General features: G+C 34.2%; 1 protein-coding gene across 1 annotated transcript in view; it reads left to right on the forward strand.

Moving 5' to 3' along the window:
• Window positions 1-16,945, forward strand: part of CUL3 (cullin 3) — a 99,103-nt gene that overhangs the window by 44,602 nt on the left and 37,556 nt on the right. The window contains exon 3 of the mRNA XM_031957961.1: window positions 5,162-5,275. Within this exon, the coding sequence (XP_031813821.1) occupies window positions 5,162-5,275 (114 nt within the window). The remainder of the gene's footprint in view (window positions 1-5,161; window positions 5,276-16,945) is intronic.

Genomic DNA, 16,945 nt, shown 5'->3' on the forward strand with positions numbered 1-16,945 from the left:
TTCCAATTTTTTTCCTTCTCTCCCTTCCCCCCACTCCTTCCCCTAGACAGTAAGGAATCTGTGCTAAATATGTGCAATTCTTTTATTCATATTTCTACAATTACATATCGCACAAGAGAAATCAGGTCAAAAAAGCAAAAAATTGAGAAGAAAACAAAATGCAAACAAACAATAAAAGTGAAAATACTATGTTATGATCCACATTCAGTCCCCCCAGACCTCTCTTTGGATGCAGATGGATCTCTACATCACAAGACCATTGGAACTGACCTGAATCGCCTCACTGCCAAAAAGAGCCATGTCCTTCAGAATTGATCGTTGCATAGTTTTGTTCTTGCTGAGTGCAACAATTTGTGTGTTTCTTTGTGCTTGGTTCTCTTTACTTTGCTTAAGATCAGTTCGTGAAGTCTCTCCAGGTCCCTCTGAAATCTTCCTGCTGATCATTTTTTATAGAACAATAATATTGCATTACATTCATGTACCATAACTTATTTGGCCATTCTCCAATTGATGGGTGTTCACTCAGTTTCCAGTTTCTTACCATTACAGAAAGGACTGCCACAAATATTTTTACACATGTGGATCCTTTTCCATTTTTGATGATCTCTTTGGGATACAGGTCCAGTAGAAACACTGCTGGATCAAAGGGTTTGCACAGTTTGATAGCCCTTTGGGGAAAGTTCCAAATTGCTCTCCAGAATTGTTGAATCGATTTACAACTCCATCAACAGTGTCTTAGTGTCCCAATTTTCCCTTATCTCTCTAACATTCATCATTGTCTTTTCCTGTCATCTTAGCCAATCTGAGAGTTTTGTATTGGTACCTCAGAACTGCTTAATTTGCATTTCTCTAATCAATAGGGATTTAGAACTTTTGTTCATATGACTAGAAATGTCTTCATCTGAAAATTGTTTGTTCATAACTTTTGGCCATTTATCAATTGGAGAATGGCTTGTATTCTGATAAATTTGAGTCAATTCTCTATATATTTTCGAGATGAGGCCTTTATCAGAAGCCTTGGATGTAAAAATTTTCCCAGTTTTCTCCTTCCCTTCCAATCTTGGCTGCATTGATTTTGTTTGTACAAATACTTTCCAATTTAATATAATCAAAATCATCCATTTTTCATTTCATAATATACTCGAATTCTTCTTTGGCCAAAAATTTTTTTCCATCTCTGTTGAGGTTTTCTTGGAGGCAGCCTTAGTCTCAGTTGAAATAAATAATTACTCCAATATCGCAGCCAGCTGGTAAAAATGCAAACGTTTATTTCTCCTTCGAAATTAGCCCAGTTAGATCAGAGACCTATCTCTCTGCCTGGCTCCAAGAGATCTTGCAGCTTTGTCCTTGGCTTCTGCCTCTGCTTTCTTCAGCCTCCTGCTCAACTCCTACTTGTGGCTTCTCAATCTCCAAATGAGGCGAGTACCCTCTGTATCTCCCAGAGTGCTCTGTCTCCAATCGCAGTCAAAGTTTCCCAGAACTCTCTTGCGTCACTCACTGGAACTGTATTTATGCTACTTCTCTGAGAGTGGGATTGTGGGATATCTCCCTGCATGCTCTCTGAAATCTCCCAAACATGTGAACTCCATTGAGTTCTTAGATACTTATGAGCTCTCTAAAGGTGTGAACACAAGCATTGTTTCCATTAGTTGTACTTAGTACCCAGTTCAAGTTCTGGCCCAAAATATCTCTTTCTCAGATTAAATCAACCCCAATGGCTTAACACTTTGTAAAGATTCCAACACATCTCCACAGATCTGAGAGGTAGACTGACTATCTCTTGTTCTCCTAATCTGCTTATAGTATCATGAACCCATTTCAACCTTATCTTGGTATTGGGTGTTAGGGGGTGGTCAATGCCTAGTTTCACTATCTTATTCTAGTCTATTCCCATTACATATGATGTTGGGCTTAGAATAATAAACACCTGACTTGCATTACAACTTAAGACCATTAATAACTGTGACCTTGGACAAGTCATTTAACCTTTGTTTTCCTCAGTCCTCTACAGTAAAATAGAGATTATAACTCCTGTCTTCCAGAATTATTTTGAGAATTATATGAGGTAATATCTGTAAAGTGCTTAGTATCACACATGGCACCTTATAAGTGCTATAGAAATGTTTATTCTCATGTCTTCTCACCTTTGTTCTAATTGGTATCAGAGATCAGAACTGAGATTGATGGAAAATATAGGCAGTCACATCTGCACACTACATAAATTTTGACCAACCGTCTGTGTATTTATGACAGACAGTATAAATAGATGAACTAGGTCTGCCTAGAGTTAGAGAGGAAAAAAGACATTGCTTTTAGGAAATTGCAAGACTTTTTTCCTACTCTAAACTTCCCATAAAAGCCTAAATTGCCTATTCTTTTCAATTCTTAAGAGTCTATGGCAGCAGGAAGTGGAATACTACTGTGTCCAAAGACCTAATGTTGACTATCATGGAGAAGTATGATGTGCGTATGAGCAGACTACAACATGTAACCAATGAGGAACTTTTGTCATCAAGGAATTATGTGAGAAGTTATGATTGCCTTTGGTAAGAGTACAGGTTAATAAATGCATAGCCAAAGAGCCTCACTGGTAACCTTCATAATGCTGAAGGAAAGTGAGGAAGGAGGCTTCCAGAACTTTAGGTAGACTCTTTATGGGGAACTTTTGGTTTAAAAAAAAAAAAAAAAAAAAGAATAGTTGTATATGATCAGCTGGCATGGGTGGATTTGATCTGCATTCTTGCAAGGAACTCTTGAAGTGATGAGAGCATAGACATTTAAGTATTAAAAAACAAGGGTACTACAATTTAGTTTTTTGAATGCCCACATCATGGACATTTTTGGCTATTTTTTCCCTTTAGTTAACAATATATCAGGCATGCTTGATAAGTCATCTTTTGTTCTTTTGGGGAAAGGGGTAATTAGTTGGAAGTACTCATTTTCTTACAAGTGGTTATGTTTTTATAGGGTTGGGGTTTTTGTTTGTTTTTGTATTGGATCTGTAATTTTCTTGATGTGGGGAATTCCCAATAAATAAATTACCAGTGGAAAACAGTACTTACTTAGGAATGTCAGAGAGTTGCTTGGGTCATCCAAAGTTTATATACACTTAAAGATCAGAGATCGGATTTGTGATTATTGAATTGTCATTGGGGATACTAGTAGAGGGAACAGGTTTAGTCTGAGAGGGATTTTAATTTTTGAAAAGTATCTTTATTTATGATTTTTGTTTAGAAGTATCATTTGCTCTTTCAATATAAAACTTCATTGCTGTTACATATTTTTAAAATAATTAATTTTTTCCAAAGAGTGTCCAGTTGTACTGAATAGCTAAAATTTTCTTGTTAAACATGTTATTTTAATACTAAATTAGCATCATATAACTAATTTTCCTTCTACCTTTTAATTTTGATTTATTGTTGATTGATTGATGTCACTTTGTCAATGTTTATGAGTATGTGTTTGTATGTATGTGTATGTACAAGTAATTGTAAATGGAGTATTTTACAGAGCACAGAAAAAAAACTGACTGATCCACAGTACCTCTTAACTTAGAGAGGAATGGATCTTAAAGCACAGATGTTATTTTGACCACTGGTAACAAAGTTCGATTATATAATATTGGAATGTCCTCTTTAAAAAAATTTTTATAATAGCTTTTTATTTTTCAAAACAGCACATGCAAAGGTAGTTTTAAACATTTACTCTTGTAAAACCTATTGTTCCCTATTTTTCTCCCTTCCTCTTCTACCCTAGATAGCAAGCAATCCAGTATAGGTTAAACATGTGCAATTCTTCTAAACATGCTGCATAAGAAAATTAAGATCAAAAAGAAAAAATGAGAGGAAAAAAGCCCAAGCAAATAACAACAACAAAGGTGAAAATAGTATATTGTGCTCGTCAGTCCCCAGAGTCCTCTAAATGCAGATATTTCTCTCCATTACAAGTATATTTAAATTGGCAGAATATATCTTCTTACAAGCTATTGTGGTTGCTTCCACTTTTTATAGAAAGACAGACCTATTGTGTTATAGTAAAAAGATAAAAATGGATTGTACCCTGTTCCCCCTCTCCCTTTGTATTTCTTTTTATGTGTCAGATAAGGCTTGTTTTTGGAATCTGATAGTACCATTTTTAATCAATTATAATTTGTAACTCTCAAATGATTTTCTTGTATTTTTCACAAGATTATAAATTTAGAGCTTCTAGAAGTGAACATAACCTTATATGCTATCACATCCAGCCCCCTCATTTTGTATATAAGTTAACTGAGTCACAGAGAGGTTAAATGGCTTGCCTAGAGTCACACAGTAAGTGTCTGAGGGGAATTTGAACCCACCTATCATTAAGTCCCCTTACCCACACAACTGTTTCTTTTGAAAAATTGATTGTGTATTAGGACCTCTTATTTATACACCCTAGTACCTCCCTAACTTGTCTCTTGATTTTTTTTCAGGATAGTCTTCTATTATTTTCTATTGTGTTAATTCTTGTTATTCCTTTATTCCTTCATCTTGAAACATTTGTCAGAATTTTTATTCTTTTTTTAAATTGTAGTTCAAACTTTATCATGCTCATTATATTTTATAATAAAATTGTTTTGTCCTTTAAAAACACTCTCAGAGACTTGTATCTATTATAATTTATAACATTTTGCAATCTGCCATAACTTTATTTTGTGTATTAATTGTTCTTTACATCTTTATATGGCATATTATAAAGTTCTTTGTTAAATGTTTCTAGTCCTGTTATGTTGTTATAGAGAAAAAAGAAGTCCTCTCAATTCCATCAGGTCAGACTTCGTCCCCATCCTGCCCTGAAAATTTTACATTAAAAAAAGATGAGAACACAGTGCAACATAAAAGACTTAAAATATCAAGGCTCCCATATTCCTGACGTGGGCAAATTTTATCAAAACTGAATTTTCTATAGATTTTCTTTAAAAATGAATATTGTTAAATTTTCTTTTTCTTTCCTTCTTGCAGTGGGGTAAGTGACTTGCCTAGGGTTACATAGGTAGGAAGTGTTAAATGTCTGAGGCCAGATTTGAACTCCGATCCTTCTGACTTTAGGGTTGGTGCTCTAACCACTGCACTACCTAGCTGCCCCTACTTTTTCTTTAACAAACCTTTCAGACTAAATCCAGTCTCTTCTGTTGCAGGTGCGAGAAGATGTACTAAATTCGTTGAATAACAACTTTCTTCAAACACTAAATCAAGCTTGGAATGATCATCAGACAGCTATGGTGATGATTAGAGACATTCTAATGTATATGGTAGGTAGCAATTTTTTCAAGAGGGATGATAATTGTAAAATATAAGAACTTTTTTTTTTTAAACAAACTCCATTTCTAAGTCTTAAGATTTTATATTTCCTTAATAATAAGTAGAAGTGTTGTTCTTTTTTTTTCCTGTAATTTGTGATTCAGAATTAAATTTTTTTTTAAAAAATAGCTTTTTATATTTCAAAATACATGCAAATAGTTTTCAACATCCATCCTCGCAAAACCTTGTGTTCCAAGTTTTTTCTCCTTTCCTCCTCACCATCTCCACTGCCCTAGATAGCAAATAATGCAATATAAGTTGAACATGTGCCAATTCTTCTTCTTCTCTTCCTTCTTTCTCTGTCTTTCCTTCTTTATCTTCCTTTTTTAAAGAATTCACTTTTTTAAAAATTAAAGCTTTTTACTCTCAAAACATATGCATGGATAATTTTTCAACATTAATCCTTGCAAAACCCTGTGTTATAATTGTCCCCCTCCCCTCCCAGATGGCAAGTAATCCAATATATATTAAATATGGTAAAAATATGTTAAATCCAATATATGCATACACATTTATACAATTATCTTGCTGCACAAGTAAAATTAAATCAAAAAGGAGGAAAAAATAAAATGCAAGTAAATAACAACAAAAAAAGTGAAAATATGTATGTTGTGATCCATACTTAATTCCCACAGTCCTCTCTCTGGGTATAGATGGTTCTCTTCATCACAAGATCATTGGAACTGATCTGAATCATCTCATTGTTGAAAAATCAGTTCTAAACATATTTCCACATTTATTATGCTGCACAAGAAAAGTCAGATCAAAAAGGGGGGAAAATGAATGAAAGAAAACAAGCAGACAACAAAAAAGGTAAAAATACTATGTTGTGATCCACATTCACTCCCCATAGTCTTGTCTCCTGGCTGTAGATGGCTCTCTCCATCATAAGTCTATTGGAATTGGCCTGGAATCACCTCAGAATGTAAAATTCTTAGAAGATAATGAAAAAAAATGGGGGTAAATACAGTATGTTAGTTCACACAAATTTTTTTATGCTGAACATTCAATTCAAAGTTCTTTAAGTGAAGGAAATTTTAGTTTTCCTATAATTTATATAGGTAATTATTTTTAATATAGATGATTGAATTTGAAAAATTGCAGACTCAACATAGTTTATTTACTCCTTCAGTGGTGCTTTTCATGTTCTTAGAAAGAAACTAGTTTCTTTATCTTTTTATATATATATATAAATACTTATTAAGAATAGTATAAGTATACTTAGTATATATTATATATATATATATATACTATAAGTATTCTTATAGTATAGTATACTATAGTACTATAGTATATAGATAGTATTTTGAAGGTATACTTGCATTCTTTATAATTTTCCCCCATGTAAAAATCCACTCCTGGAAAATGTTTTGGTTTTTTTCCCCCCACATGTTTAGTAAGATAAAATCTTTGGAAAATGTTATATGTAAAGTAGACTACTTGATTAATATAAGGGAATTGAACTATCCATGATAAGCAGTTTTCTTTTGGATTACAGAATGATATCATTGTGGTTATACACACATAAATTTCCTATATGATAAATTATCACAAGCCTGATGGTGATACTCTTATCTTTATGCTATAAAATGCAGTTGGGTTGGAGCTAGAGGCTCTGTTGAAATGATAAGGATATTTGTTCACCAGGTCCTTCTTACTTACCCACCTGGGTATATAATATTTTTAAAAACTGACATTAATATAGCACTTTAAAGTTTTAAAAAGAATTTATATAGATTTTTTTTCTTAAGTTTTACAAAAACCCCGTGAGGTAGATAGCAAATGTAGTACTTATAACCTATTTTATAGATGAAACGTAAGTTTCCAAAGTTCAAATGCCTTACCATTAATAAGGAGATAGTAAAAGAAGTAGGATTTGAACACACATCGTTTAAATTCTAAAACCAGCACTTTGTTGGCCACAACTTACTGTCTCTGAAACTTATTAATTATATAGTACCCAAGCCCTATAATTTTTCTGTCACTTGGACATTTCTAGGATTTACTACAAAGTCATAGACTTGTTTTGATCCTTATTGAAGGAATTCTATTATGATAACCTCAAGTTGACATTTCACAGGTCCTTGATGTATTATAAAATTAATTCATCATAGTTTAGAGAAACAAAAATTAATAGACCTTTATTAATTGTAAACACAGACTGATCTGATCAAATAACAATCATTATCCTTCTGTGTCTATTAAGCATACCAGCTTTCTTTCAAGAGTTTGTAGTTTTAGCCATATTGACCCCAGATATTAAAATGAAACAGAAAAATAGATATTTCCATTTATTGGTCTAAGTTTTTCTTTTCTTTCCTTATTTTTGCCTGCCAGTAGTAATTCATCTTCTGACAAGGGAAAACATGAATGAATAGTATGGATCTGAACTTACTGGTGGTAGTAAGAATGTGATTATAGAAAAAAAAGCTATATTATTTTGATTAAATTCTATAAATACAATATAACCAGCATCAAAGAGAAAAAAATGTCTTTGGCCTCAATTTATTCTGTATCTTCCTTTAATACCTGTTCCATTTTTTTTTTCCTTCTCTAGGCAGTGGCCTACTCAATTCTTTTCCTCCCTTGCTTTCAGCAGAAAATCTTGTCAAGTATTTCAGTGAAAAAAATAGTTGGAAAGTTCTCTACTAAAGGGAGAAGAAATGTTAACATGTGACTCATAGATAGAAGAAAAGGTTTAGAATAGGTGCTGATGGGAATGGAATTGAGTAAAAGAATGTATATAGTGTAGTGAGGGCCTTTATGAGATTATACAACATAAATTCATTTATTTATTATGTAACTTAAATTTATAGTGGACACACTTAGTGTGATTGTATGACAATTGTTGACATTCTGCAACATGGCTATTCTTGCCAACTCTGTACTCAAGATCTTCTCCTCACCAAGGCTACGTCTTATTCCTATACCTTCCTGTTTCCTCCAGCAGTATTGTCATTTTGATTATTTCCCTCCATCTCTTTCCCATTGCTTGGAAAATGCTAAAATCTCCATCCTCCTTTAAAAGCCCTCCCTTTTTCCTACCTTCCCTTCAAATTATTATCCTATGTCTCTTCTCTCTTTTCCTGCCAAAGTCCTGGGGAGGAGAAAACATGCTCGTTGTTTCCATTTTCTCAATTCCTGTTCATTTTTTTAAACCTCTTACAATCTGATTTCTGAGCTCATGACTTAATTGAACTTTCTCCAGGATTAATGACATTAATTGGCAAATATTATGACCCTTTCTCAGTCCTATTCTTCTTGATCTATGCAGTATTTGACACAATTGATCATCTTCTTCCCCTGCTTCTGCTCATCCTCTATTCTCTCAGTTTTTGTGATACTGTTCTCTCCTGGTTTTCCTACATGTCTGTCCAGGGATGTATGGAGTGCTTAGAAGGACGAGTATCTTTAGTATGAGGTCTTGCTGAGCCCTTCAGGACTGCTCATCCACCTGATTCACCTTCCTTTCACCTGTGGTTCCAAGAAGCTGGAGCATGCTCAGCAGCCACACCCTGGTAAACCTCAACAGACAGGCTAAACCAGGTTGAGAGTAATCCACAGGCCTCAAACCTGTTGGTGAGTTAGGGGGATGTCTACCCCAAGGATGTAAAGATTTTTTTCCCTGCAGTATGGGTAGATGAGTGGCCCTGCAGGCAGCTGCAGTTGTCACTGTAGAATGATTAGAGCTTAGTCACTCATACATAGAGAACACCAAGGTTGTCCCTTGCCTTCCAAGCTTTCATCAATTGTCCTGACGTTTTACTTGCTACTGGACTTCAGTGACTCAGAAACCGAGAACAAAGGTGATGACTATGTGCCTCTCTGCCTCACTTAAATACAGTTCATGGTACAAGTTAAGACATCACCCTATGATGTGATAAGGCCTCTTCTAAAATGAAAGACAAACAACAAGAGGATGGACCACTGCTTTTTAGTGTCCTTGTTGAATTCGTCCAACAAAAACGACCCAACCATCCTACTCCCTATGTTAGTTCTATACCAAAGCTCTAGCTTCGATCTTAACTTACCTTTGAATTTTCTTGATGAGTTTATGACCTCCCATGTACTGTGTACTATGATTTCTCTGACTATTACTCTGTGTATTTATCCCCAGTCTGTTTCCTGAACTCCAGTCCTATATCACCAGATGCCTGTTGAACTTCTCTGCATATGTATTGACATTGTTTTCCATCTCCATGCTGCTGCATAAGTTTCCTTAGAATGCACTCTGTCCCTTACCTTCACCTAGTAAAATCTGTAACTGTATTCACACTTAATTCAACTGCTACCTTAATCTAAAGTACTTCTATCCTGATCCTATCCAAATACCAGTGACCTTCCCCCAAACCTTGTATTGTATACATTTTGTATTCAGGTTTCTATTAACATCTTGTTTAAAATAGCTATATTAATAGATATCGATTTCTTTATATTGTAGACTTTTTTATTCTTGTCTTTTATATTTCAAATTCTTAGCACAGTTCTTGATACATTAATTTTTTTTTAAAATAATTATTCCTTTATACTATCAGTTTCATTGGTATATTATTAGGCAGAATGATTTCTGAGATTATTTCCTCTTAATTTGTTGTGAATTCTTATTTTTGATTTTGGCAATTTCCTCCCTTTTAATCAGAGGTTATAATTAATCTAATTTGCCTTTTTAAGCATTCACTCCTAGATTTTTTTTTTTTTTTTTTAATCAATTCAGGGGTTTTTTTGCAATTATAAAATGTCTGTTAAAATTAATGGATACTCCAACAAAGTTCTATCCTTGGACTTTTCTGATTCTTCCCACTTTCATGGGGGTCCCAATTGTTTTTTATGCAGATAATCTTCAGATCTACATAATCCTACCCTGGCTTGGAGCATTTCTTCACCATTTCCAGCCAGTAGATGTAAATGAATGGTTAAATAATTTCTCATATTCAGCTTCTCAAAAATTGAACTCATTGGTTTTCTCTTTAAAACTTGACCTTTTACCAACTTTTCTGTTTCCGTTGATGAAATTACCATCAACTCTTTCATACGATATCATCTTTGACTCTTATTCCCTTATATCAAATCTGCCTCATATTTTTTCCTCCATTTTTTCTCCATTCAGATTGTGTCACTACCATAGTGGAGGCTTTGGTTATTTCTCATCTTTACTACTGTAATTACTTTATTTTGCCTCAGTTTCTCTTTTGTTCTCGACCTAAATGCCAAAATTATGTATTCTTGATTACGGGTGTTTTCTTTCTTGTGATTATTTCTTGTTTATTCTGTACGTAGCTTCTTTTGTATATTGTTTCCCCCATTAGATTGTAAGCTCCTTGATGGTAGGGACTGTCTTTCTCTCCTCTTTTGTATTCCTAGTGTTTAGTAAGCACTGAAGTGCCTGCTAAGTGCTGAGCCACTGAGAACACAAGAGAAACTTGCAGAGACAGGCCTATTCTTGAAGTGATCACTGTCTAATAGGGGAGATAGCATGCAGACTATTTGAACAAGATGTAAATGGGATGTGTGGGAGATAACAGAAGGAAGATTTAGCATTAATGGAGATCAAAAAAGGCTTCTGGTAAAATGGGGAGCTTTAATTGAGACTTGAAAGAAGCTAGTATATGCAGTTGAAAAGGGAAAAATTTCATGCTTGAGGGACAGCCACTGGGGTGGGATGAACATCTCAAGAGTTGAGAGATGGAGTATCTTTTGTGAAGAATATTAAAAAGATCAGAAAAGTGGGAAGAGCCAGGTTATGAGGGACTTTAAAAGTCAAACAGAAGCTTTTCAATTGAATCCTGAAGTTTAGGTGGGCTGGGAAGAGACATGAAGCCCAAACAACAGCCTATGGGCATAGTCAGTACATGAAGTGATGAAATATTCACTCATATACAGGGAGGAGATGGGGGGGCAGTGAAAAAAAGTGAGGGTTCAAAGGTGACAGGGACAGTACCTGAAACTCAGTTTGGGGCCCCCCCCCCCTTTTTTTTTTTTAAAGATAGCAACAAAATGTCATTCAAAATATCTGATAGGCCCAATTGCAAGACTAGAACTTGAAAGAGTGGTTCAGGCAGGATAAATAGATCTGAGAGTCATCTGCTTAGAGGTATTTGAATCCATGGAAACCAGGGAGTTTAATGAAAGAGTACAGAGAAAATAGAAGTCCTTGTATATAACCTGGGAGGAACATAAAATGAGCGTGGCCTTTATGAAGGGGACTGGAGAGAGGGCAGTGTCACAAAAGCCAAAAAAGATGGAATATCAAAAAAGGGGATGATCTACAGTATCATAGTCCAGTCAGGAAGGGGAAGATTGAGAAAAGTCATTAGAGTGGGCCATGAAGGAATCATTAATTACCAAACACATAAGTTTCAGCAGAGTACTAAGTTTGGAAGTGAGATTGCAGAGGGTTTAGGAAAGTGAAGATATTGATTCAGACCTCCTTATGGAGTTTAGTCACAAAAGAAGCAAGCATGAATGGATCATGCAATAGTTCCTTTTAAGGATGGGGCTGGTGGGCTCAGGAAGATATAGATATATTTGCAGGCAGTATGGAAGCAACCAGGAGAAATTGAGAAGTGAGAGGATAGGAATAATAGAGGAAGAGAGCTGTGGAGAAGACAAGATAAAAGTGAATAATTTTATACATTTAGAGGACTTCACCTTGCCAAGAAGATGGACCATCTCTTCATCTAAAACAGACATGAAGGAGATGGTGACTTAACTCTTTGAATGATGTGCAGTGAGAAGGAAAGGATAAGAAGGAACTCTGAGCAAATGGCCTCAATTTCTTCAGTGGCACAAGAGGCAAAGTTCTCAACTAAGAGAATGAGAAGAGGAGGAACCCATGGGAATTTTGAGATATATTTAGACAAATTCTGTAAAACATTAAAAATACAGCACCTTTTCTAAGTTGATCCTACCTGTGGTTAGAATTATTTTAAGGAAGTGAGGCAATAAAAGAAAATATGAAAGATCCTCAAGCATAAGTGCTGTAGAAGTGTGGGTTTGTTCAATTACAAGTCTGATGGTATTCATCTTTAATAAAACTAGGAATTACTGGAAACAGATTTCTGTGAAAGTTTTTTTGAATTTGAGAAAGGAAAGATTGACTAGATACCATATTCTACTTGACAGTTTTAATTACCCTATTCTTTATGAAGGAATCATGTTTAGCACCATTGGTGCCTACTTAGTAGGGTAAATATGTGAATAGTTCTATTTAAGAACTGTCCATTCTTAGTTACAGAAGGTATAGGCTTAGAGAATTTTAGAATTGGTTTTGTTTAACACTTTCGTGTTTGAGATCAGATAACTGAGACCTAGAAAAGGCAAATAGGTCTTACAGAGAGCTAGTAGCAATACGGCCTTCTAGAGCCCCATCCATCCACGTTTTCAATAAACTAAACAAAATTTTAAAACTTGAACAATTTACTATTTAAAGAAATTGCATGGTGAGTCTTTTGGTAATCATTCATGCCCAAACTCTTATCTGATGTTTTGGTTTCCTCCAACCCAATTTCACATCCCTTTTATGCCATTTTAATACAAGTTCCATGATGGCAGTCTTATTTGTATTTCTTTCTCCAAAACTGAAAACAATTCTTGGCACAAAGTGAGCACGTACACACACTTTTGTCTATCTGTGCCTCGTGGTGGATTTTTTGTATATTGTGTAAATGTGGGTTTTCATACATTTATGTTCAGATTATTTGTAGTTAAGAGTTTAGATTGTACTTTGCAAACAAATAATTCAAATTCATTCTTATTCTGTGGAGTATCACAGACCTATAATTATCTCAGCGCGAATTCTATATATATCCAAATCATGTAGTAGTTCTGTTATTAAAATCTTTGTCTATTTACTGTTAAGTGATCAGCTGTGCTTAATGATTTTTATTAAAACTCCATGGTTCCACATTTCCTTTGAGTCGTTAAATTTAAGAATAGGAATTCTAGTTTGCCAAGTATGATGCATTGAATTGCATGATGATAGTTCTCATATGTTTTCTTTTTCTTTTGGGAAGGGGGCACTATTTTCTTTTTTCTTTTTTCAAGATTACCTTCTATAACTGTTATATAACTTAGCTAAGTTAATTAAGTAATTGGTAAATTTTTTATCCCATTGATCGTGGGTATTATCTTAGTCCATACCTTCTTGTCCTGTGCAGACCATTATTGCTACCCCATGAATCACCATTCTAGCATCCTCCAAGTCTTCTTTTAGGTCTTTGATATGACCTGGATATCAGTGTATTATTTAGGCTCTTCATCTGTTTTACTACCCTTGTTCTTTATGCATGACTTCCTTTTCCACCTCCCTTTTCCAATAATAATCTTTTAAATGGTATGTTTTACATATCATTACTTATGTACAAGTACTTATGTACTTAAGTACAGCAAAATACTGTAGCCTGCTTGCATTTGTCCTTAGTTTCTCCATTGTCCTGTGGAATATAATTGCCATTCTTCACTGATTTTTGGTATAGATAAATTGCAGGCTCATAGAGTCACTGGCAAAGTATTTGTATGGAGGGTGTGCTTGCATGTGTATATATACATTTAGGAAGTAGCTTGAGATCATTAAAAGTGATGTACAATTTCTCTGAAACAATCCAATTGACTTTTCCCCTTGCATTCACTTCTGGATTAGCTCATTAACCATCTAATGTGTCTGTCCAAGATACAAGTATTGATGGACTGGATTATTGAACTGTCTGTCCTATTGCATGCTATATTCTGAATGATAAGCATTCTACCTCTACTTAGTGATTCTTGTATGCATATTGTTATGGTGAAGTTTTGGACAACTATGAGGTTCTTCAGTATTCTCTACTCTATACAATCTATGCAGTGTTATCTATAATTGGCATCTGGAAGACCTCAATATCTGTGCCATGAGTTCTTAAACATTTTTGTGTGTGTCATGGACTCCTTTGGCCATCTGGTGATATGCATCTTGCTCGCTTCTCAGCATAGTTTTCTTAAATCCATAAAATACATATAATTACCAAGGAAATCAAAGGTTGGTGAAAATGATGAAGTATTTTTTTGTTTCTGCTCTAAGTTTATGATTTTTCTTAAATCAAGGTTAGAACCCTTAATCAACAGGGAAATCCCCCTTTCTTGGATCTTGCAGTGTGCATTCTTTATGAAAATGACAAAAAAGATTTGGTGGGCTTCCATGCTTCTGTTGTTGTTAAACAGTGAGTTGATTATGGGAATCAACTGTCAAAGTTTTTGTGTCTATCAAGGAATAGTATATGATTCTAACATATATGGGGCATATCTTGCTGAAGGAAAGACTTAAAAAGCTACAGCCTTTTTTTATCCTCTAAGATGTATAAATAGGCACAGAATAATCTTAGATTCATGTTTTTTATGTAATTATATAGTTGTAATCTACTGTAGTAATAATAGATAACAATTATGTAGTGCTTTAAGGTTTACAAAACATTTTGTATACATACATACATGTATACATACATAATCTCATGTGATCCTCACAACAACTCTGTGAGGTAAGTGTTGTTATTATCCTCATTTTACAGATGAGGAAACTGAGGCTGAGAGAGATTGTGACTTGTCCAGAGTCACACTGCTGGTAAGTGTCTGAGGTAGGATTTGAACTCAAGTCTTCCTTACTCCTAAGTCCAGCATGCAATGCAATCAGTTGTGCTTCCTAGTTTCTTAGAAAATTGTTTGAAATTATCTATTCCCTTCTTGTGTTTTCATCAAGGATGTTATCAACATATGTGTAAATCATTCTTATAAAGATGAAAAAGTAGACAGATGGTTTGGCAGATATTGATGACTTTGCAGTTGTAGTTTTAGATAATATTCTTTTTTTCCCCTTCAGTTTGTTGTCATCTCTTTCATATATCTTAAGTCACTTTTCCAGTATTCCCTAAATTATGGCACCTTCAGTAAAGATATCCTACTATGTCCTGTCTGTTCCAACTGCTCTTATCTTTTATCTTCATTAGTACCACTTCTACCTCCTTATTTAGCGTATCAGAAATTGAGCTGGTAAAATATAGTGACTACACTTTTATTAATAAATAATAAATAATAAAAAATATTGATAAGTAATCTATAATTTCTTATAGAAGTGCTGTTACATTTTTTGCTTTCATTTGTAATTCATTGTTTTTCTGGTTGTGTTTTTTTATAGTTTCACTTTCTAAATGTTTTTAGAGTGATAAGGTTTAATTGGATCCCACAACAATCTCTACAAATAAATTACCTTCCATTGCTTGTTGATATTCTATGAGACTATAGTGTTCATAACATTTTACTATCCTTTGAGGGATTTTTTAAAATATGAAATTATATTCTTTACTAGAATTTGACAAACTGTTGGCCTAGAGCCAAAAATAGGCCCAAGCTAAAAATATTTTTGTTTGCCTTAAAATAAAGTTTTATGCTTTAAAATGTAAGAAATTATTCTTACCTAGCAGATTTGGCTTTCCTGACTAAACTCTAACATAATATGAGTATTTATTGACCTGGTAATTTGATCTGGATCGTAAGTACATGTGTTGTCTAACTAAGACAGTTTCTGGGCTCATTAATTAAATTTCTGTGAGAAATAGTGATATTTGATTTCAGTGTCTTTTAATTGTTCCATTTCACGTTTTTGAGCATTAGTAACATATTTAACTGGTTCAGGTTGAAACTGATGTAATTTTATATTGTACCTTCATCTCATCTTGATCCTTTTGATTTGCATTTTGAGTCTTTACAAGAGTCATCTGTGTCCACAGAGGTGATTATTAAATGACTCCCACTTAGATAACCATTTGCCATCAAGATATGTTCAGCTTTGTTTTTGTTCTGTTGTTTAGTGCTTTCCATGTCTTAATGCCTTTCAGATTTCTTCTTGGAAAAAAGTAAGACAGTGGAGCAGTTTTTCAGATTTCACCCATACCAAAATTTCTGAAAAAGAAGTTTGGCACTAGGTGCAGAATCATGAAAGCCAGATCTTTAAAATAAGGAATATTGCAGTTAAATTTTAAACAATTAATAAAATATTAAAGAACTTAAGTTCTTCATTTCATATTCAGCATTCCTACCACAGCCCAACTTACCCTGGTATTAGGCACTGTAATAAATCCTATTCCATTCTATTCCCAGTACTTTCTCTGTTTTCTGGGCCTTTCCTTGTTGATTCCCCTATTGCACTGACTTAGCCTAAACCCCTCCTTTTCCCCAGCGTGAATTTTTTAATCCAGCCATGAGTACCATTGCAACATAGTAATTCAGGAATAGAGACAGTAAAGTACTCATTAATATACATCCACATTGTGCCACCAAAGAAAAACACTACACTTGAAATTAGAATTTCAAGAACAAATAATAAATTTTGCAAGTAGCCAAAGAAGCCAAGAAAACGGTACCTAGTAATACAGCAGACACTTAAGCAGGGCTTGTTGACTGAAGTGAAAGGCAGTCAAGGAGTTCAAACTGCAACCAAAAATCATGTCTTTCATTGCTAAGTCCAGCCATTACTGAAGAAAGATGGATCTTAAGCAAAAGAGAAGATTTTGAAGAATTTCTGCCAAAAACTAAAATCTTCCACAGGTGAAAAAACAGCAATATTTGACAAGTTAGCACCTTAAAAAATAGAAACAAAT

Source organism: Sarcophilus harrisii, chromosome 3, assembly GCF_902635505.1.
Source record: "Sarcophilus harrisii chromosome 3, mSarHar1.11, whole genome shotgun sequence".
Classification (NCBI taxonomy): domain Eukaryota; kingdom Metazoa; phylum Chordata; class Mammalia; order Dasyuromorphia; family Dasyuridae; genus Sarcophilus; species Sarcophilus harrisii.